General features: G+C 47.4%; 1 protein-coding gene across 1 annotated transcript in view; it reads right to left on the reverse strand.

The window, feature by feature from the left end:
- Positions 1-1,556: 1,556 nt before the first annotated feature.
- GRK4 (G protein-coupled receptor kinase 4) overlaps positions 1,557-22,150 on the reverse strand; it is a gene marked incomplete at both ends in the record, with an annotated part of 73,706 nt that continues 53,112 nt past the window's right edge. The window contains 7 exons of the mRNA XM_080697290.1: positions 1,557-1,607; positions 3,557-3,694; positions 4,082-4,219; positions 7,425-7,562; positions 10,587-10,795; positions 11,996-12,085; positions 17,328-17,365. Of these exons, the coding sequence (XP_080553416.1) occupies positions 1,557-1,607; positions 3,557-3,694; positions 4,082-4,219; positions 7,425-7,562; positions 10,587-10,795; positions 11,996-12,085; positions 17,328-17,365 (802 nt within the window). The remainder of the gene's footprint in view (positions 1,608-3,556; positions 3,695-4,081; positions 4,220-7,424; positions 7,563-10,586; positions 10,796-11,995; positions 12,086-17,327; positions 17,366-22,150) is intronic.

The raw sequence follows: 22,150 nt of genomic DNA on the forward strand, positions 1-22,150 counted from the left end.
TGGCGTGGGTGACGTGAAGTGACGGAGCAGGCCACCTGTCTGACAAGTGTGGATGCAGCTGCTGTGCTCTCCATGGAGGCACCTGTGCGCAGGCCCTGCCATCCCATCACTCCGCCCTCCGCACTCGGGCGCCAAGTCACCACCTCAACTCGCTGAGCTCAGGCCCCTGGCTTCTCACATAGCAGGTGACAAGAAAGTTCCAACTGCAGGCTTGGGCAGCAACGGGCAGAGACGTGGAGGCTCCGGCACAGGTCCTCTCTGTCCTCCGTCTACAGCCGTTTTCACCTGCCATATGCTCCTCTGGCCTGCAGAAGCTCTTGCCACACCTCGGCAAGGAGGAAGCCCACTTTCTGCCCTTCACAATGGGTGCAGGCCCAGCTTGAAGCCATCCCTGGCTAAGTGACATCCCCTAGTCCCTGGGACCCCTGCATCACGCTCCTTCTCTTCTCTCTGCCCACCTCAGATGCACCTCCCTCCTGCAAATGCAGTGCTGCCCCTCCGTGCTCTTAGTACTCCTCCACACTCGTCCTGGTGTAGTCCCAGATGGGGGTCCAAGTGTGCTGCCCTATGACAGAGGGCAAACGCATAACATAAAATCTGAGACAATCAACTTAGAAAGAACATTGATTTTTGGCCTACAGTTGGGGAGGTTTGATATGTTGTTCTGGGTTTGTGGCAAGACAGCATATCATAGAGGGAGCACGCAGCAATGTAAAACCTCTCACACCATATAGAGGAAAGGGGTTGGATTCCCACAGTCTCCTCCGAGGGCACATCTCAATGCCCTAAGGAGCTCCCACTAGGCTCCACCCCCTAAAGGTTCCACCAGCTCCCAGGCCTCACTCTGGGGACCAAGCCCATGACACACGGGCCTTTGGGCACACTTACCCAAATGATGAACCTGCCCTTATCCTCTGTGTCATTACCTTAGATAAATTCCAGTAGGGTGCGTGAAGCTAACACACCTGCCATAAGCACAGTCCCAGGTCACTCAATAGAAATCATCCGAGCCTCTGTTAGCCCTGACCGCGGATAGACACTTTCTTTTGGAGGCAGGTAGGTGTGCTCGGGAGAAAACAAACTCGTCACAAAGACATGGACATCAGGAATGGGGACATCATCGCAATCCAGACACAAACGGGAATGAAATGGGCAAGAGCTTTGTAACACTCACAGCTCTGGAAAAGGGAGGGTCTGACCCACCGCTCTTCCTAGACCACCGACTGCATCTTTCACTGAGTGATTAGGAGCACTCCTAGGATGAGGAGAGGACACCACTGTGCTGGTGGGACTTGTGCCCACCATGGGCACACACAGAGTACAAGCAGTACACAAGGTGTCCACACTTGGGCATCGCTGGTCACCACAGTGGGGTGTTCAGGTTTTGCCTTCAATCAGCTTTAGTGAAAAGACAACACAGATATTAATGTAAAAAATCCAAAAAGGCAGGTTTTCTATTTCCTCATGAGTTGTGTTTATTACGATCCACAGGCAGGATGGGACACTGAGGTGTGCTGCTTCTTGGTGCCAAGCTCTGCAGTCTGCACAGTGAGCGGTCAACGTTTTGTCGGCAACATGTCCTTGCTGCGGCCGGTGCCCAGGCAGCCCTGCAACACACAACACAGTGGCGCCTCAGGCACGGCGCCCTGCAAGCTGGCTTACCTTCCCATACGGGTACAGTCAGCCCTCTATACCCACCAAACAGAATCAAAAACATTAAAACGTAATATACATCACTGTATATACCACAGTACAACAAATATAGTGCACATTTAAAAACATAGAATAACACCTATTTACATAGCATTTAAATGACATTAGGTATTGTAAGCAATCTAGAGCCGAGACAAGGATTGTAGGTTCAAGGGCAGCCTCAGCAACTTAGCGAGACCCTGCTCCCAAATAAGAAAAGAAAATAGGGCTGGGGGTATAGCTTGGAGGCAAAACACCCCTGGGTTCAATCCCCAGTACCACACATATACAAAAAAGTAATCTGAGTAATCTAGAGATTATTTTAATTTTAAGTATACAGGAAGATAATGTAGCTTATTTGTAAATACTATCAATTCATTCATTTATTTTGGTACTGTGAATTGAGCCCAAGGGTGTTCAACCTCCAAGCTACACTCTAGCCCTTTTAATTTTTTTTATTTTAAAACAGGGACTCACTAAGTTACCATGTGCTGGCCTTGAACCTGTGATTCTCCTGTCTCCGCCTGCCTCTTTTTTTGCATGTTCCAGGGGACTGAACCCCAGGGGCATTCTAGCTTAAAGCTACACTGCAGTCCTATTTTTTTGTTGTTGCTTTTTTTTTTTTTTTTTTTTGGTGGTACTGGGGATGGAACCCAGGGACATTTTACCTCCGAGCTACACCCCAGCCCTATTTTTATTCTTTATTTTGAAACAGGGTCTCACTGAGTTGCAGAGGGCCTTGCTACGTACTAGCTGAAGCTGTCCTAGTAGCTGAGGCTGTCCACAAACTGCAATCCTCCCAGCTCAGCCTCCCAAAAGCTGGGATTACAAGCGTGTGCCACCACCCCCGGCTTGTTGCTGTTCTTTTGAAACAGGGTCTCACAAATTTGTGGAGGACCTCACAAAGTTGCTGAGGCTGACTTCAAACCTGTGATTCTCCTGTCTCAGCCTCCCAAGCACTGGGATCGCAAGTACATGCCACCACGCCCAGCTTAATTTTTCTAAAACTAATGTTACTACAAAAATTCTCTCCAAATGATTCCACATTCAGAATGGAACCTGCTTTTCTTGTGCAAGTGAATGCCTGACAGTAGCAGTCATAATCAGAATGCTGATGATTTAAACAATGTACACTGGACATGGTAGTTACACGGGGTGGTGGTCTCGGAGCCCAGCTCAGAACACCCTGCCACTAATAGGAAGCTGGCTGCCTTTCTTTCCGGGGGCATTCTATCTCCGAGCTACAACACCAGCCCTTCTTAAACTTTTTGATTTTGAAATAAGGTCTCACTAGGTTACTGAAAGTCTCGCTGCATGGCTGAGGCTGCCCTGAACCTGCAGTCTTCCTGTCTCAGCCTCCCAAGAACTGTATTGCAGGCACAGGCTACCATACCAGCTCTTATTTTTTATTATTATTCTTGGGGTCCTGGGGATTGAACCCAGGGGTATTTTTGCTTTAAGCTAAACCCTTAGTCCTATTTTTTGTTGATGTTCCTGGGTTTTTTTTTTTTTTTTTTTTGTGGTACTGGATATGGAATCCAGGGTCATTCTACCTCTGAGCTACACCCCCAGCCCTATTTTTGATTCTTTACTTTGAAATAAGGTCTCACTGAATTGCAAAGGGCCTCACTAAGCAGCTAAGGCTGTCTGCGAACCGCCATGCTCCTGTCTCAGCCTCCCAAGTCCTGGGACTACAAGTGTGCGCCACCACACCCCGCTTGTTTCTGTTTTGAAACAGGGTCTCACTAATTTGCGGAGGACCTCACTAAATTTCTAGGCTGGCCATGAATCTGTAATCCTCCTATGTCAGCCTTCCAAGTACTGGGATTACAGGCAACACATTATACGTTTTGAAAAGCTTTACCCCTCTTCTGAAGAATCTATAGAAGAGGTTTTTCTTTCGTCTGGGAACTGGGGGACATTCTTTCTCATCCGGACCCGATGACGGAATTTCCTCATTCTCTTGTTCGCTGATGTCTTTAAAGCATCTGGTTTCAATCATCTGCATGCACAGCAGGGGACAAGGCAGCTTTGGAGACAACACAGGACGGGGCCTCCCGGGGCCACTGCGCTTGAGGTGCCACAGGGCATGAGGCTGTGCACCTCCAAGCTCCGCGGCCACTCTCATTCCCTTCCCCTGCTTCCTGACCCCTTCCTGGGATAACCAGCTTAGCTCCCTCTTCCTCTGTCTCCAAAGGCACTCCTGAAGGAGCTAATACTTAGGAGCAGGACTCCAGGGTGGCAGGCCAGCCCCCGTGATGGCCACCCCTGTCCACCTCCGGGAACTGGGACCAGAGCAGCTGCCATGTGTCTGGGTAATGGTTGATAGGGCAGTGGTATTGCATGCATAGTTAGTTTTAATGGGCTGCTCTGCTGGGAAAGGCAGTACCTCATTCTGCCAGGGGATGGAGACACACCCCGTAACAAATTCAGCATAGAAGTCGGAATCCGTGGTGTCCAGGTAGACTCCTTTGACTGCAGAGAACTGCCCAATGTCCATGACGTCCTTGCAGTAAACGGCATGAGGCTGTGCACCAAGAAGGGAGGAGTCAGCCTAGGGGCAGCTAGGACAAGCTTTGTTGGTTCTCTGTCCAGTTCTCTCTCCCTCCCCTCCTCTCCTGCCCCTCCACCCCCACGCTACACACACACACACACACACACACACACACACACACACACACACACTTGAAGGCCTCTTCTCTTTTCTGCAGTGGAAATGGATTACAAAGGCCAGGAGCAAAAGGGATGGGAAGGGTGTTTCTGCTGGAAGGTGCAGGGCAGGACTAGAGTCGGCACGGGCAGGGAGACCGGCACTGGGGTCGGTTGGCAGCACTCTTGCCACTCTCACCCTGCCTCTGGCCCTCGGGGTTCTCCTCGAGCACCGGCTCACCCTCTGCGTGAGAAGCACACACTCTTCTTGCTCCTCCTGCCAGGAAGCTCCAGTGGCCTCGGTGCCCTACCCTTCCTGCTCTGCTCCAAAGAGGGCAGGGACCCTCCTCTGGGGTCAGAGCCAGGCCTGCAGCTCCTCCCACACCACTGCTGTCCTCAGGGCAAGGGGCTTTGCCAAGCAGGAAGGGCACCAAGGCCTGGGCCTCAGCCTCCACCAACATAGCCACTTGTGCTTCTGGGGCTAAGAAACAGAGCAGAGAGCTCTGCAGCGGTGGAGCCCTGTGTACTCCTGCAAGAGGCTCCCAGAAGTCCTGAGGAAACATCTCAGGTGTGATGGGCCTGTGACCGGCGGTGGTGCTCTGCAGGACCTGGTGGTGTTGCCCTTAGAGCAGCGCTGCTCACACGCTTTTCTCCACCAGCTGAGGAAGGGGCTGGCGAGCCCTGTCCTCTTCAGGACAGTCCAGAAACAGGCACCCTGAAGGCCAAGGCCCGGCCAGAGGCACACACTCCATTCAACCTCACAGCCCCTCGGAATCTGAATTCTGCAAGCGAACCTTCCGATGTGTTATTGTTGGGCTCTGCTGTGCAATGGCTTCCCCTAGGCTATTTGTTTACACTGTAAGGATGCAGACAGCCTGGGCCCCTGCCCTCCATGCTTCCCACCCTGCTCAGAACATGGGGATGCCCGTCCTGAGAGACCACCCGCAGTTTGCTCCTGACAGCAGCCCAGCGACAGACCCCGTGGCCCTCGCAGCCCCTCTCAGCAGTACCTGTGCCACCCTTACTAAGCTTCACCTCCTATCCCTGCAGGCAGGGCCGTTCCCCGGGCACAGAGACCTTTCTGCCTCACTCTCCTAGTGCCTGGCAGGTGGTAGGCATTTGCTAAATATGTCATGTAGGAATTAATCCCAAGGAAGCAGTTAATTCTATGACATATGACACAAATAGAAACATAAAAAGCCAGCTGGGCATGGTGGCACACGCTTGTAATCCCAGTACTTGGAAGGCTAACACAGGAGGATCACAGGTTCATGTCCAGCATCAACTACTAATATGACCTTCTGCAATTTAGTGAGACCCTGTTTCAAAATAAAGAATAAAAAATCAGGCTGGGGTTATAGCTTAAAGGTAGAACGCCCCTGGGCTCAATCCTCAGTACTGCAAAAATAAAATAAAATAAAAAGTCCTACAAAAAAAAATTTTTTTTTTTTTTGGTGGTACTGGGGTTCCTGGAAGCCCTTCTACCTCCGGGCTACACTCCCCGACCTATTTTTACATTTTTATTTGGAAACAGGGTCTCCTAAGCCAGCGCGCGCGGCTGGCTTCGAACCTGCACTATCCTCCTGTCTCTGCCTCCCAAGTGCGGGGATTACAAGCGTGCGCCACCACGCCCGGCTACAAAAATATTTTAATTGAAGCCAGGCATTGTGGTGCATGCCTATAATCCCGTATTTGGGAGACTAAGACAGGAAGTTTGCAGATTCAAGGCCAGCCTCAACAACTAAGCAAGATCTTTTTTTCTTTTTTTTTTTTTCTTTTTTTTTTTTTTACCATCCTGGGGATGAAACTCAGGGGTATTCTACCTCAGAGCTACACACCAAGCCTTATTTTTTATTATTTATTTTGAAACAGGGTCTCACTGCTCACTGAGTTGCAAAGGGCCTAAGTAGCTGAGACTGTCCTCGAGCCAAGGATCCTCCTGTTTCAGGCCCCCAAATGCTGGGATTATAAGCGTACACCACCACACCCAGCTTAGCAAGATCCTTTTTAAAAATAAAAAATAAAAAGCCAGGCATGGTGGCGCACGCTTGTAATCCCCGTGCTTGGGAGGCAGAGACAGGAGGATCACGCAGGTTCAAAGCCAGCCGCGCTGCTTTAAGAGACTCTGTTTCCAAATAAAAATAAAAAAATTTAGGTCTGGGAGTGTAGCCTGGAGGTAGAAGGGCTTCCAGAAACCCCAGTACCACCAAAAATAAAATAAAATAAAATAAAAAATAAAAAGTTCTGGGGGTAAGCCGGGGGTGGTGGCGCACACTTGTAATTCCAACATTCAAGAGACTGAGACAGGAGGATTGTGGTTCAAGGACAGCCTAAACTACTTATTCCCTTTGCAACTCAGTGAGACTCTGTTTCAAAATAAAGAATAAAAATAGGGCTGGAGGTATAGCTCAAAGGTAGAATGCCCCTGGGTTCCATCCCCAGTATATATGTAGAAAGAAATTGTATATTAATATATATAATTTATTTATGTATACATTGTACATGTATCTTAATTCCATCAAACCCTGCATAATTTCCCTATGTCACATTTCTAGACTGTCCACAGCAAACCATGACGGACGGGGTGCGGGCAGCCTTTCTTCACTGTTCTTTCATCAACGGCAGCTGGTTACGAGGTACTGGACTCCTGCCAGGCGTCAGAGAGCACCAGGCCTCACGGAAGCGCTCTGGACAGGTGACCTCATTGGTGCCAATAACACGCTCACAACGAGGGCGCTCAGGGGAAGGCCAGGCTGTAGCCCAGGACCTTGTGCAAGTGGAGTGGGGAAGAGCAGACGCACGCTGTGTGAGAGGGTGAGCCCAGGGTGAGAGGTCACAACGGGACGCTGGTGACAAGGGGCATGCCCAAGGTCTGAGGGCAGCGGCTCAGCTGCACCAGCAGTGACAGAGACAGCCAGGAGCCGGGGAGCTGCCAGGACGGTGTGCTCGTGGCGTGGGGGCTGGGGCAGAACAGGATGCAGAAGCCAGCCCTGGCTATGTTAGGTAAGTCTGTATTACTTTAACAAAAATCGGGTGAGGGTCAGTGTTCTTGGGGACCCAGCTGCTCTGGGCCACACACTTACGTCAGGAATGAAAGGGGCGTCTAGCATGTTGGCTTCCAGCCTGCTGAAGTTGATGCTCTTGAACACAGGGTGCTGCTTTACTCCAGCCGCGCCATCGCCCCTGCAGCCCAGCCGTTCACTGGGGTCCTTGGTGAGTAGCTGCAGGAGAGGCAGAAGTGGAGTCAAGCAAAGGGTCTAGGAGAAACTGAAGACTCGGAGCCAGCGTCCAAGCTGGGTGTGGTGGCGCTCAACTGGCCTCTCAGCACTTGAGAGGCTGAGACGGGATCACAGGTTCAAGGACAGCCTCAGCAACTTAACCTGTCAGCAACCTCGTGAGACCCTGTTTCAAAGCAAAACACAAGCGGGGCACAAAGCTTGTAATTCCAGCACTTAGGAGAATATACTTAAAGGGCTCATACTTCTTAATTTAATTTAATTTATTTATTTATTTTTGCTGGTCTGGAGATGAAACTCAGGGGCATTTGACCTCTGAGCTACACCCCCAGCCCTATTTTTTTTGTACTTTATTTTGAAACAGCGTTTCACTAAGTCGCAGAGGGCCTCACTAAGTAGCTGAGGCTGACCGCAAACCATGATCCTCTGGTCTCACTCAGCCTTCCAAATGATTACAAGCGCGCGCCACCACGTCTGGCTCATACTTCTCAATTTTAAAACTTACAACAAAGCTGCAAAAATCAAGAGACTGTGGTATTTGGATAAAGATAGACATTTAGGTTAATGACAGAAATCAGAATCCAGAAATGTAAACCATACAGTCAACTGACTTATGATAAAGTGCCAATTTATCATAAAATTGATAAATTGACTAAATTGTCAATAAAGACAATTCAGTGGGAGATAAAGGAGTCTTTTCTACAAATAGTGCTGGAAAACTAGATGCCCACATGAAAATTGAGGTAGGAGCTGGGTGTAGCGGCGCACACTTTTTTTTTTTTGGTGGTACTGGGGTTCCTGGAAGCCCTTCTACCTCCGGGCTACACTCCCAGACCTATTTGTACATTTTTATTTGGAAACAGGGTGTCTTAAGCCAGCGCGCACGGCTGGCTTCGAACCTGCGCGATCCTCCTGTCTCTGCCTCCCAAGCACGGGGATTACAAGCGTGCCCACCATGCCCGGCTGGCGCACACTTTTAATCCCAGCATTTGGGAGGCTGAGACAAGAGGATCGCAGTTCATGGACAGCCTCAGCTGCTTTGTGAGGCCCTTTGCAACTCAGTTCACACCCTGTTTCAAAATAAAGAATAAAAAATAGGGCTGGGGTATAGCTGGGAGGAAGAATGCTCCTGGGTTCCATCCCTAGTACCAAAACACACACACACACACACACACACACACACACGCACACACAAACACACAGATGGGGGTGTAGTTTGGAAGTAGAATGCCCTGGGCTCAATCCCCAGTACCAAAAACAAAACAAAACAAAAAACCGAACAGAAAAAACAAAAACAACTACCCCCTGTAATAACCAGAGAACTAGAGGCTCATCAGAATGACCATATTTATTTTGACTTCAGAGTATCAATATCAACCAAACCAAATGAATTCTGATTTTACTAAATGGATCACAGGATGCTTCACAAAAGGTAGGGCAAAAGCTTTACCTTTAAGCCATCAATAAAGATCTGGCTAACTTGTTCCTTAAGTTAAAAAAATTATGTAAAAATTAGGGTTTTTTGTGGTGGTACTGGGGTTCCTGGAAACCCTTCTACCTCCGGGTTACACTCCCAGACCTATTTTTATACTTTTTTTATTTGGAAACAGGGTCTCTTAAGCCAGCGCGGCTGGCTTCGAATCTGTGCAATCCTCCTGTCTCTGCCTCCCAAGCACGGGGATTACAAGCATGTGCCACCATGGCCGGCTAAAATTAGGGGATTTTTGAAAGGAAATAGAAACTGTTGAGACCTTCAGAGACACCATTTCAATTTTAAGTTCTATTTACAATTAGAAACCAGTTTAAATCAGGCATGGTGGCACACGCTCGTCATCCAGTACTTGGGAAGCTGAAACAGAAGGATTGCAGATTTGAGGACAGCCTCGGAAAATAATGAGACTCTCATTAACCTAGCAAGACCCTGTTTCAAAATAAAAATAGGGCTTGGAGGTAGAATGTCCCTGGGTTCAATCCTCAGTGCCACAAAAAAAGGGGAAAAAAAGAGGAAAGAAACCAGTTTAATCTATTTATTAAATAAGAACCTTAGATAAGGCAAACACATAGCACATCTTGTTCTAGAATCTGTATATTTTTTTTCAGTACTGAGGATGGAACCTAAGGGTGTTCTACCTCTGGGTTACACCCCATCCCTATTTTTTATTCTTAATTTTTTTTTGTGGTACTACTGGAGGTGGAACCCAGTGGCATTCTACCTCTGAGCTATACTCCCAGCCCTATTTTCTTTTATTCTTTATTTTGAAACGGGGTCTTATTGGGTTGCAAAGGGCCTCACTAAGTAGTAGCTGAGGCTGTCCACAAACCACGATCCTCCTGTCTCAGCCTCAAAATGCTGGGATTACAAGGGTGCACCACCATGCCCAGCTCAGGATTCTTCTTCTTTTTTTTTTTTTTTTTTGGTGGTACTGGCCATGGAACCCTTCTGGGCTACACTCCCAGACCTATTTTATATTTTATTTGGAAACAGGGTCTCTTAAGCCAGCAAGGCTGGCTTCAAACGTGCGTGATCCTCTTGTCTACCACTCCCAAGTGTGGAGATTACAAGCATGCGCCACCACGCCCAGCCAGGACTCATTTTATGTTTAATTTCATATATAATGAGTGAATGAAACAAGGCCAGCTATTTTCTGAAAACAGTAAAAACCTTGACACCAGAATCATAACAACATGCCCCTTTCAACAGCATTGTTTGAGATAGCAGGCCAGGAGTTCTAGCCTGCTCTGCTCCACCTGACCAGAAGCCCAATTCAGGCACTTCCAGCCAGGTCCAGGCCCGGTCCCTCCTGCTGCATGGTCTACAGAGGTGAGCGCCCCTGCAGAAGTGCCAGGAGGAGGCAGGTTCAGGAGCTCTCACCACCTGGGAGTAGGGAGCTGGGCTGGAGGGCTGAGGACTGCCCGCCACTCCACCGCCGTGTTTTCCAACTGCCAGAAAAAAAATACCTAGAGCGAGTCAGAAGTTCAACTTCCAAACACCCACAGAGCCTGACCCACCATCCTACAGATAGATTTGGCGTCCTCTGAAAACTTCTCCGAGTACTGCTCGGTGTCCTTCTTCACTCTTCGATCAATCTCTTCCCGTTTGACTTTCTCTTTGAATTTTCTGAATGGAGCATGTCCCTGAATCATTTCATATATCACGCAGCCAAGTCCCCACCAATCAGGACTAAATGAGTACTTCTCATTACTGATAACTTCTGGAGCTACATAACAAATACAGAAAACTTAATTAAATTTTGGGTTTAAATTTCCTATGATTAATTCCAAATAATACATTACAAATTTAATATTTGCTACATCACGGAGGAACCTTAAAAACATGTTAAGGGAGCCAGGCGTGGTGGCGCACGCTTGTAATCCCCGCGCTTGGGAGGCAGAGACAGGAGGATCGCGCAGGTTCGAAGCCAGCCGCGCGCGCTGGTTTAGGAGACCCTGTTTCCAAAATGAAAATGTAAAAAATAGGTCTGGGAGTGTAGCCCGGAGGTAGAAGGGCTTCCAGGAACCCCAGTACCACCAAAAACAAAAAAACAAAACAAAAAAAAAACATGTTAAGGGAAAAATGCCAGACACAAAGGGCCAAAAACATATGATTCTATTTTTATGAAATAAAATCCAAACAAACAGAAATTAATTTGTGGTCGTCAGGCCTGGGTGAGAGGCAAGAAATAGAGAAGGACTCTTACTGGGTACATGGTTTCTCTTTTGGGGTGACAAAAATGTCTTGATATTAGATAGTGGTGGTGATTTTACACCTCTAGGATGTACTAGGGTCACTAAAGGATATTCCAGGCTGTTGGATTTCATGACCTGTGCATAGCTCAATGAAGCTGCTATTGTTAAGGGCTCCTATGTCACACTGGATGAACGCAGTTGCTGCAGAGTATGTGAGGGGAAATGGTGTTGTAGGGAAGACCCAACCCTGAGGGTAGCCCTCCATTTACAGCCACCCCGCCTGTCCCAGGTGCCCTGTCGTCTATTCCCAAGTGAATGGACACCCCAGAAGCTGGCCAGGGCTGGGACAGTGTCATGGGGTCTTCCATAGGTCTCAGAGAGCCTGCAGCTCCCTCTGAGGCCACCAGGCCCTACCCACAGGCCCTTGGAATAACCAGAGCAGGATGATCTCCCTGGCATCTGTGTGGCCCACGTGCACTGGGGCTGTGGCAGAGTGAGGGGACTGCGGCCTCGTCCTGACTTGCCCTTATGGAGCAGTGGATCCTCAGGACCCAGAATGCTTCCTCCATGGGCCTCACTCCCCATCTGCAAAGAGGGGGCACACCAGGGGCTCCTCAGCCACACAATGGAACCTTCTAGCAAGTCAGAACTGAGCTGCAGTGTGGTCCTGTCCTGAGGCACTCAGACATCAGGAGAGAAAGGACAAGGACACTAGGTGGTCTTTCACATACCCATGTAGCCAACGGTCCCCACTCTTCCTCGGACCATCTCCCCTTCTGAGATCTGCAGGGCCAAACCAAGATCTGAAATCCGGATGTGTCCTGTGTGTGTTCATGGAGAGAAGTGATAGCATTTTATCAACAACAACAATCTGGGAAAAATAATCTCAAAGCCATGGTGAAAAAATAGCATTCATACTCTGAAATCTTTACATCTAAAATAATATTTTTTTTGCATTTAATAAGAGTCCATTCAATGAAACCAGGCATGGTGTCATCTTCCTACAATCCCAGTACTTGGGAGGCTGAGACAAGAGTATCACAGGTTTGAGCCAGGCGTGGTGGCACATGCATATAATCCCAGCTTTCAGGAGGCTGAGATCAGAGGATCGCAGTTTGCAGACAGCCTCAGCTACTTAGTGAGCCCTCTGCAACTTAGTAAGAACCTGTTTCAAAATAAAGAATAAAAAAATAGGGCAGGGAGTGTAGCTTGGAGGTCGAATGCTCCTGAGTTCCATCCCCAGGCCCACAAAAAATTAATTAGTTAATTAATTAATGAAATAAAAGTATCACAGGTTTGAAGCCAGCCTCAGCAACTTAGCAAGGTTCTCAGCAACTTAGCAAGGTTCTCAGCAACTTAGCAAGACCCTATTTCCAAATAAAATAAAATAAAATAAAATAAAATAGAAGCCAGGTATGATGGCACACACTTGTAATTCTAATACTTGGGAGGCTGAGATGGAAAGGTCACAGGTTCATGACCAGCCTCAGCTATTTAGTGAGCCCCTCCACAACTTAGTGAGACCCTGTTTCAGAAATAAAGAATTTTTAAAAAAGGGCTGGGGGTATAGCTTAGAGGAGAATGCCCCTGGGTTCAATCCTTAGCAACACACACACACACACACACACACACACACACACACTCTCTCTCTCTCTCTCTCTCTCTCTCTCTCTCTCTCTCTCTCTCTCTCTCCATATAATACATTCAGCTTCACTAACAGCAGGAAACTACCCATCAGATAAGACAGAAGCCTTATGGTTATTATTTTATTTCCATATAATCAGATACATATATAAAAACGAATATTATATCAACTACAAAATAGCAAATAAATACCTCTGTCAGAGTACTAGTAGGCTTATATACAGGGACACGAATGATACAGTTTTTCTAGAGAACACATGGTAACACAGGGAAATAATAAAATGTTTGGTCAAAAGCTCTATTATGGTGGGTGCCTTGCGGAGAGGAGGGTGCAGCGTTCTCGTAAGGACTCCTGTCACTGGATGTGGGCCCGCCCTGGGGGCCTCACTTGATTACTGTGGTGCTCAGGATTGAACCCAGGGCCTCCAACACTGAGACAAGTGCTCTCCCACTGAGCTAGTCCCCAGTCCCATTTGAGCTCTTCTGACTTGATTGCCTTTGTAAGGCCCTATCTCCAAACACAATAGGCTTTTGTACAAGTTGTTAGATTCAAAATGGGGTCACTTGCATCAAATCCTGACAAAAAGGAGCTGGGGGTGAGGAAGCCAAGGAGGGAGGACTCTTGGGCAAGATTTGCCTGGAAAAACGAACTCTCACAGCAAATTTCTCTGAACCCCAGCTTGCCATGGGAGTCACCAAGGACAGCTGGCTACCTGTACATGAACTCTGGCCCCACACACTGCTCTGCTAATGAACTGGCCCTAGCTCCCATGATGCAGCCCTGGCCCACGCTCTCCTGGTTTCAAAGCAGCTTATGTATCCTCATTCTGCCTTTATGTATTTATGTATGTATGCATGTACGTATGTATGTATGTGTGCATTTATTTTGTGATACCGGGGGTGGAACCCAGGGGCTTTTCTACTTCCGGGCTACACTCCCAGACCTATTTTATATTTTATTTGGAAACAGGGTCTCGCTAATTTGCTGAGAGCCTCACTCAGTAGCCGAGTCTGGCTTGGAACCTGCGCGATCCTCCTGTCTCAGCCTCCCAAGCGCGGGGATTACAAACGTGCCCACCGCGCCCGGCAGGTGCTAGCACATTTAGAGGAGACAAATGGTAAATGTACCTCACAAGCAAAAACAAATGACAATCATCTTTTTTTACTTAATGCCACTAAAAATGTCAAATTCTACTTTACAGATGAAAACAAGAAACCTAACACACAATCTAGAAGTCAAATGACGTATTTATACAATCATATTACCGGTATATATGTGGGGGTAGTGATACTGGAAACTGAACCCAGGGTGTTCTACCTCTGAGCTATACTCCTAGCTCTTTTTATTTTTTTATTTGGAAACAAGGACTCACTAAGTTACTGAGAGCCTAAGTTGCTGAGGCTGACTTTGAACATGAGATCCTCCTTTCTTAGCCTCCCAACTACCAGGATTTTAAGTGCACACCACCATGCCCAGCTCAATCATATTACTTTAAACATGTTAATTTCACTTATAAGTAAGATGACATGCTTACTGGTAAAATTTGGTTCTTAGAAATTTTAATCACATGATAGGAAAAATCCTAAAATCAAAGGCAATTTTTTTTTTTTTTTTTTTTGTACTGGAGATGGAACCCTTCTACCTCTGGGCTACCCTCCCAGACCCATTTTTTTATATTTTTATTTGGAAACAGGTCTCTTAAGCCAGTGAGGCTGGCTTTGAACCTGCGCGATCCTCCTGTCTCCATCTCCCAAGCGCGGGGATTATAAGCGTGCACCACCACACCCAGCTCAAAGGCAATTTTTAAGTAACAGAAACTGAAATATGATCCCATAGTTAGGATTCCTATTTTTTGCTTGTTTGTTTGTTTTGGTGCAAGGGATTGAACCTAGGGGCATTCAACCTCTGAACTATATCCCAGCCCTATTTTATTTTTTATTTTGAAACAGAGTCTCATAAGTCTCATAAGTAGCTGAGAGTCTTGCTAAATTGCTGAGGATGGCCTCGAACTTCAAAGAAGTCCATTAAAAATCATTTTTAAAGGGAAACGATAGGACATTAAGTCTACATAAATCAAAAAAAGCAAAACAAAGTTTTGTTATTCTTTTTTAGTCTACTTATTTCCATGTCATTCCTTTCTATTTATTTATTTCACACTGGAATGTGGCTGCATCCATGGTCTACAAGGAACAGGTAGCACAGGAAATACACACAAATTGCCCGGGGCGCTCACTGCACTGGAGAGCAGTGCATAACACAAGTTGTACTTTGAGGCACAAATCAGCCATGGCAGCAACATGGACAGATGTACTCAGCCCCAAGAGTGGCAGAACCGCAGGGATGGGGGGGACAGGTGGTGGTAGGGCTTCCCTGCGAGCGTGTATGTGCTCTGTACCAAACCCTGACTCAGCCTCAGCAGAGAGGCTGGGCACCTAGTCCTGCGGAGCCACCAGCCTCACAGATCCTGGAACCCCCGTGGCAGGAGAGACTTGGTACCCAGGGGACTCAAATGTGCTGAGACCACTTGCTTCTTCTCGGCATCTGTGCGATGGTCTCCCACGCAGTTAATTGGCTGGTCCTCAACGTGAGCAAAGCCCCGAGAGAAAGTGTTGTCTCTGGCCAAAGTGCTCCCCCACTCTTAGATATTCTTTCATAACTATTATTCTTTTGGTAATGATTCTTTTAACTTTCCTCACGAATTGCTCTGGTGATGTAAGATCAGGACTGTGAGAGAAACTGAGTCCGTGGAAAATAAACTTTCTGGTAATTTGTCTAAGCCTCTAAACGTCCTCGGCTTTGTTCAAATGGTAATAAAATCTAGTCAGAATTCAGATGCTGTGGAAAACATTCCAGTAACAGCAATTACAAAACGCAGACTTCCCCTCTATCTCTGACCTTCATTCTAATCATTACCTTACAACAAAAGCCCTAAAGGGGAGGCAACCCGGTGCCTCTGTTTACCCCTCTCCTTGTGATCCTGCCTAGATACAGAGAAGACAAATGTTGGGTGTGACATCAAAGCAACCTAGTTTATGAGCAGCTAATACTGCCCAATACAATAGAGCTGAAGGCTAGGAAGATTCTTGACCTTTACACCCAGTATGAGTGCTGCCCGAGACAGGGAGGCACCACGTGGCTAAGAAAAGGATATTGCAAAGGGTCTGTGATAGGAATATGGATTATTTATAAGATGAATAGGCTTCTAATAAGCCTATCGGTTGAGGAAAAGTGCTCTGCAGCTAGGGAAGTACATTTGACAACTAAATCTAAAAACTTCATGTTATTTTTTGGCGTTTATCTGTCAAACTGTGTTGTGAGCTTGCTTAAGCTTTCAGACTTTAGAAGGCAAGGCGGACGACACCTGGGAGAACTACATCACATCCCCCTGGATCTCCACATCTCCCCATGCCTGCCATATGGACTAAGCCCTAGAGATGAAAAGCTCCAAAAAAGTTAAAGAAGATTCCATGAGAGGCCTATTCTCCACGCCCTGGGCGTGCCTGTGTCTTCTGGAATTTGCCCTTTGGAATCACCTGTCTGCAAGGGCAGCTGGATCTGCCGTGAGATCCAGATCCGGAGAAGACCTGGAGCTGATCTCTGGAATGCCGGACTAGTTTTTTCTACTTTGTTTACATGTCATTCACTATTGTTTCGCAGTGATTGCACTCCTTTGTTTTTCACTATTAACCTCACTGGTGAAGGATATAAATTTTTCGGGGTTCTTGTAATAAAGTGTCAATTGCTCAAGAAGCTTTTGTCCATGTCAGATTCTTTCCCGAAGCGCCATGAATAGGAACTTAAAGGAATTTATTTCATAGAAGGGAAAGAATCGCTGCAGATAAGTGGCTGCAGAACGGCACCCGAATCCTTGCCCATCTTTCTGAGATAAATCGATCCTGAGTGGACTCACGGCTATCCCGATTGAGCCAGTCTGCCACACAAATGCAGAACTGGTCCCCTTCTCAAAACATGAGGAGATTGAATATAGCCATCTTTATAAACTGAGAATCTGGCCATCTCTTTAACTTGTGTAAACACAGAGGAATGGCAATGTCACTTTTTTTTCTTTTTTAACAGGGGCATTGTACCTGTGAGCTACAACCCAAACCATTTGTTTTTTGTTTTGAAACAGGGTCTGGCTAGATTGCTGAGGGTCTCACTAAATTGCCGGGGAGTATTGCTAAGTTGCTGAGGCTGGTCTCAAACCTGTAATCCTCCTATTTCAGTCTTCCAAGTACTAGGCTCATGGGTATGTATTCCATGTCCAGCTATTTGGGTTTTTCTGTTTTGTTTTGAAAAGCACCAACCCAAGTGTTCAATTCTGTTGATGTTTCCATTGGAATGAACGGGCCCTGTCCACAGGAGTCCTCTCTCTCAAGCCCTCTAGCCTGCCTGGGTGTGAACCACCCATCACTTACCATGGTCATCCAGGAGAATGTTTTCTGGCTTTAGGTCTCTACAAAGGAAGAAACAACAGGCTCAGTTATCCTGAGGTCCACGCCATGACTCCTCAGTGCTACAGAGAAATGACCATAGGTGTTCCCATGGCAGTGAGCAATGGACAGATGTCCCCTGTGTGAGCCCGTCTGGTGTCATGGGCTTCGGTGACAACTACAGGTAAGAGTGCTACAAAACTCTCCTTAGCAAACGACAACAGCGTAGAATGAGCTGCTCTGCAGGCGTTCAGACTTCAGGGATCAGCCTGCAGCACAGTGTCAGGAAAGCGACAAGTTCTCAGGGAACTCAGCTCAATCTCTCTCTTATTGTTGCTGCAGGTTTAAAAACATCAACAACTGAAAATGTCTTGCACTGGAAGATCTTAGCTTTGGGGCCAGACTGCCATGGACTCAAATCTTGGCTCTGCCACTTCCAAGCTGTGTGGCCCTTGCCTCTCTGAGCCTTAGTACCCCTGTAAGACCGGGGTTACCCCATCACCCCTCATGGGGCTACTGCAGCGTTTGGATGGGACCCCGCCTCTGAGGAGGGGGTGTGTAATCAGCTGCAGCCACAATCATCCTGAGAACACTGTCAAGGTAGAGGGCGCTACAAACTCCTGATGAATTTATATCACATAAACAATAAATTAAGTTGGCCTGTGACCCAAGTACTTGGGAAACTGACACAGGAGGCTTTCAAGTTCGAGGAAAGCCTCAGCAACTTAGCAAGACTTCCAGCGACCTAGCTAGAAAATAAAACAGGGTTCAGGCTGTAGCTTGGGTTCAATCTCCAGTACAAAAAAAAAAAGAAAGAAAGAAAAGAATAAATTAGGCCAGGTATGGTGGCACATGCCTATAATCCCAGTACTTGAGAGGCTGAGACAGGAGGATCCAAGATTCAAGAACAGCCTCAGCAATATAGCAAGACTCTTAGCAACTTAGACTGTTTCCTAACAAAAAAAAATTAAAAACGGCTAAGGGTATAGCTGGGAAGTAGAATGCCACTGGGTTCAATACCCAGTTCACTCTCTCTCTCTCTCACACACACACACACACACACACACACACACACACACACACACACACACTAATTATGATTCCCTCTCCCCATGCTGGAGATGGAACCCAGGGTCTTGCTCTAGCTAGGCAAGTGCTTTAGCACTGAGCTACACTCCCAGCTCACACACGAAAATGTCTTAGATGTAGTTTCTCAAAATACTTCATTTTTCCCTTCAAGAGAAATAAATTACTTTCAAAGGACTTATATTTAACTCCAGTTTCACATTGGCCCCATAAAAACAATGCAGCTTCCCTAAACACGATGCCCATCTGCAGACACAGCTCTAGAGCCCAGGAGGAGGGTCTGAAGCAGCAGGGCGGGGCAGTAGCCCTGAAGTGACGCCGCCCCAGCAAGGGACAGAGCTGGAGGAAGGCTCTCTCAAGCCAGGGCCAGCGCTGCAGCATCAGAGCCCTGGTGAGGGGTAGCTGTCCTGCTGACTGCCCCACACAGCTTCTGGGAGGACGCCCAGGGGAGAGGGGCGAGGACCGAGGGCTGGGGCAGCAGCGGCAGCAGTGGCTCCTGCTGGCATGCACGTTTCTTTTCTAGCCAGGTGTACATGGCCTGCATTATCTGGGTGGTGGGATAATCAACATTTTTAGTTTTCCCTTTATTCCTTTCTGTATTTAAAAAGAATCCTACAGGCATGTTACTAAAAACTAAGCAATCCTCCTTGACATGGAACTTTCATAGCCTCCTTGACTTCAGTCTCCCAGTCAACATCAGCTGAATACATACCCATCCATCATACTTTAAATATCTACGGCTGGGTGTAGTGCTGCACACCTCTAATCCCAATACTTGGGAGGCTGAGACAGGAGGATCACAGGTCCAAGCTCAGCTTCAGCAATTTAGCAAGACTCTATTTCAAAGTAAAAAAATAAAAAAAGGTGGGGGTATAGCTCAGAGGTAGAATGCCCGAGTTCAACCCCCATATCCGCCCCCCATCACCACAAAGGGAAATCTCCTAGGTTCCTCAAAACCTTGCTGCTCCACGTGCGGCCCGCATCTGTGAAGCCGGCCGGAGGCCTCCGGGCCGCTCTCTCTCGGTCCTTGGAGACCCGCAGGCTCACTAGCATGTGCGGAGGCAGCTGGGCCTGGGCACCCGCCACCCACTGCAGACTCTTGTTGTGAGAGGAAGCATGCTCTGGATATGTCACAGAATAGCAGTGCTGTAGCCCAGGCTGTACACGCTGATGCACACGTGCGGAGCACTTCCGCTCCCGGCTTTTCACACAGGGACACTCGCCCTGTAGCAGCAGCACCACTGACTCCTGGCGAGCGCTCACTGAATGCCAAGACTGCGCCCTTTTCACGCACCATCTCCCGCGAGGCTAGAAAGACTGCGGAGGAGGGATAGACAGGCTGCTGCTCTGGAGGCGACGCCGAGCTAAGTGACAAGCTAGGCCAAGTCCCAGAGCCACCCTTGGGCATACCCACCACTGCACATACTTCGCACTGGATGTATACTAGTAAATGAGTGCCACAGCTTGGGGCTTCAAAGCACTACTTCTTTAACTGCCTCTGGTTTGCATGCAAAAAAAAAAAAAAAGCCCAAGAACTCAAGTGCCATCTCAGAAGAAGCAGGCACTCCCGCACTGTACCGTCTAGGTGTCATGAGGGCGCTCAGGGAGTGTGTCCAGCTAAAGTATTTTAGTCTGACTTCACAGAAATTAAGCTGGGCATGTATGGCACATGCTTGTAATCCTAGTACTTAGGAAGCTAAGATCAGAGGATTGCAGGTTTGAGACCTAGTTCCAAAGATTAAAAAATAAAATAAGGCTGGGGGTGTAGCTCAGAGGTAGAATGTCCTTGTGTTCAATTTCCAATACCATATAAGAGAGAGAGAGAGAGAGAGAGAGAGAGAGAGAGAGAAAGAGAGAGAATATTATACTCTTAAGGTAAGACTGTACTGAGGATTGACCCAGGGATATTCTACAACTGAGCTATACTCCCAACTCTATTTTTTATTCTGGAGAAGGCCCTCTTAAGTCCTGAGACTAGCCTTGAACCTTCAGTCTTCCTGTCTCGGCCTCCTTAGTACGGGATTGCTGGCATGCAGAGCACCTCTGCTTCCTGAGATAAGGCTGGCATAAGTAGGCAATAGGGATGCGAAAGTGTGACAGTGGAGCACTTCACGCCACAACACACTCACAAAGGTTTGCTCCGTGCTTGTGTTTTGTTTTAAAGGAAACGTTTAACTTGTCATCCCAGCATTCGGGAGGCTGAGAACGGAGGATGGCGGTTTGCGAACAGCCTCAGCTACTTAGCAAGGCCCTTTGCAACTCAGTGAGACCCTGTTTCAAAAATAAAAATATAAGCCGGGCGTGGTGGCGCACTTGTAATCCCCGCGCTTGGGAGGCGGAGACAGGAGGATCGCGCAGGTTCGAAGCCAGCCGCGCTGGCGTAAGAGACCCTGTTTCAAAAATATAAAATAGGTCTGGGAGTGTAGCCCAGAGGTAGAAGGGCTTCCAGGAACCCCAGTACCACCAAAAATAAAAAATAAAAGAAAATAAAAAGATTTAAAAAAAAAAGGGCTGGGGTGTAGTGGGAGGTACAATGCCCCTGGGTTCCATCTCTAATACCACAAAAAAGGTTGACTTTTAATTTTTTAAATATAAATATGTACTTAGAATTAAAGCAAATATTTTAGTATCAAAAACATGGAACACTTCATGAATTTGTGTGTCATTCTTGTGCAGGGGCCATGCAAATCTTCTCTCTAGCGTTCCAATATTAGAGTATGTGCTGCCGAAGCCAGCACAAAGGTAGACTTTTAAATCAGGGATGTGTGGCATTGACGAGCATGACACCGTCCTTTCCTAAGAATCCCTGTCCCCTTTATTTCACTCATTTGCTTTTTCCTCCCTCAAATATTATAGACAAAGCGTGTCAGAGGCAGAGGCGCACGAGGGCATGGCGTGAACCCCAAGGCCGGAGCTCCCGGGAATCTGGCTGCCCTCCCGTGTTCCCTCCCACCATCCCAGCAGCCTTCAGCCACCTGGGCAGGCACTGCTTTGGTGACTTGTGCTGTTTCAGGCATTTTATCTGAACAAACACAAGAGGACCATAGGGAAAAAGATGAGATGATCCAGGAAATATTTAGAATGTACGACCCTCAGGACACGCCAGCTTTTATAAACTTCCTCACCGCTTCTCCAAAAAGTAACAGCTGCAAAACGGCACAGTGTGGCACATATACCAGTACCGGGAAGAGGCGTCAAAATGTATTGATGTGCCAGGCGTGGTGGCGCACGCTTGTAATCCCCGCACTTGGGAGGCTGAGACAGGAGGATCACACAGGTTCAAAGCCAGCCTCAGCTACTTAGTGAGGCTTCCAGCAACTTAGTGAGACAATTTCCAAATAAAATATTAAAAAGTATGTCTGGGAGTATAATCTGGAGATAGAAGGCTCCTGGGTTCCATCTCCAGTACCACCAAAAAAAAAAAAAGCATTAATGTGCCAGTATTAGAAAATTTCTTTGATATTAATTTCCAAAATATAAAATAGTCAGGGCCTAGGTGCTGTGCAGGCGCTCAGGCAGGGAGGGGCTGCAGCCATTACAATGCAGAATTCCTCTCTGTCTCTGCCCTTCATTCTAATGATTAACTTATAGTAAAAGCCTTAGAGTCAACTGAAGCCTTTAGCCCTAAAACTACAATAGAGGCAATCGGTGCCTATTTACCTCCTCTAGTAAAGGTAAACTTTGTGTGTGGCATCAAAGTACCCTAGATGATGAGCAACTAA

Source organism: Muscardinus avellanarius (genome assembly GCF_963383645.1).
Source record: "Muscardinus avellanarius genome assembly, chromosome: 6".
In the NCBI taxonomy this organism is placed as follows: domain Eukaryota; kingdom Metazoa; phylum Chordata; class Mammalia; order Rodentia; family Gliridae; genus Muscardinus; species Muscardinus avellanarius.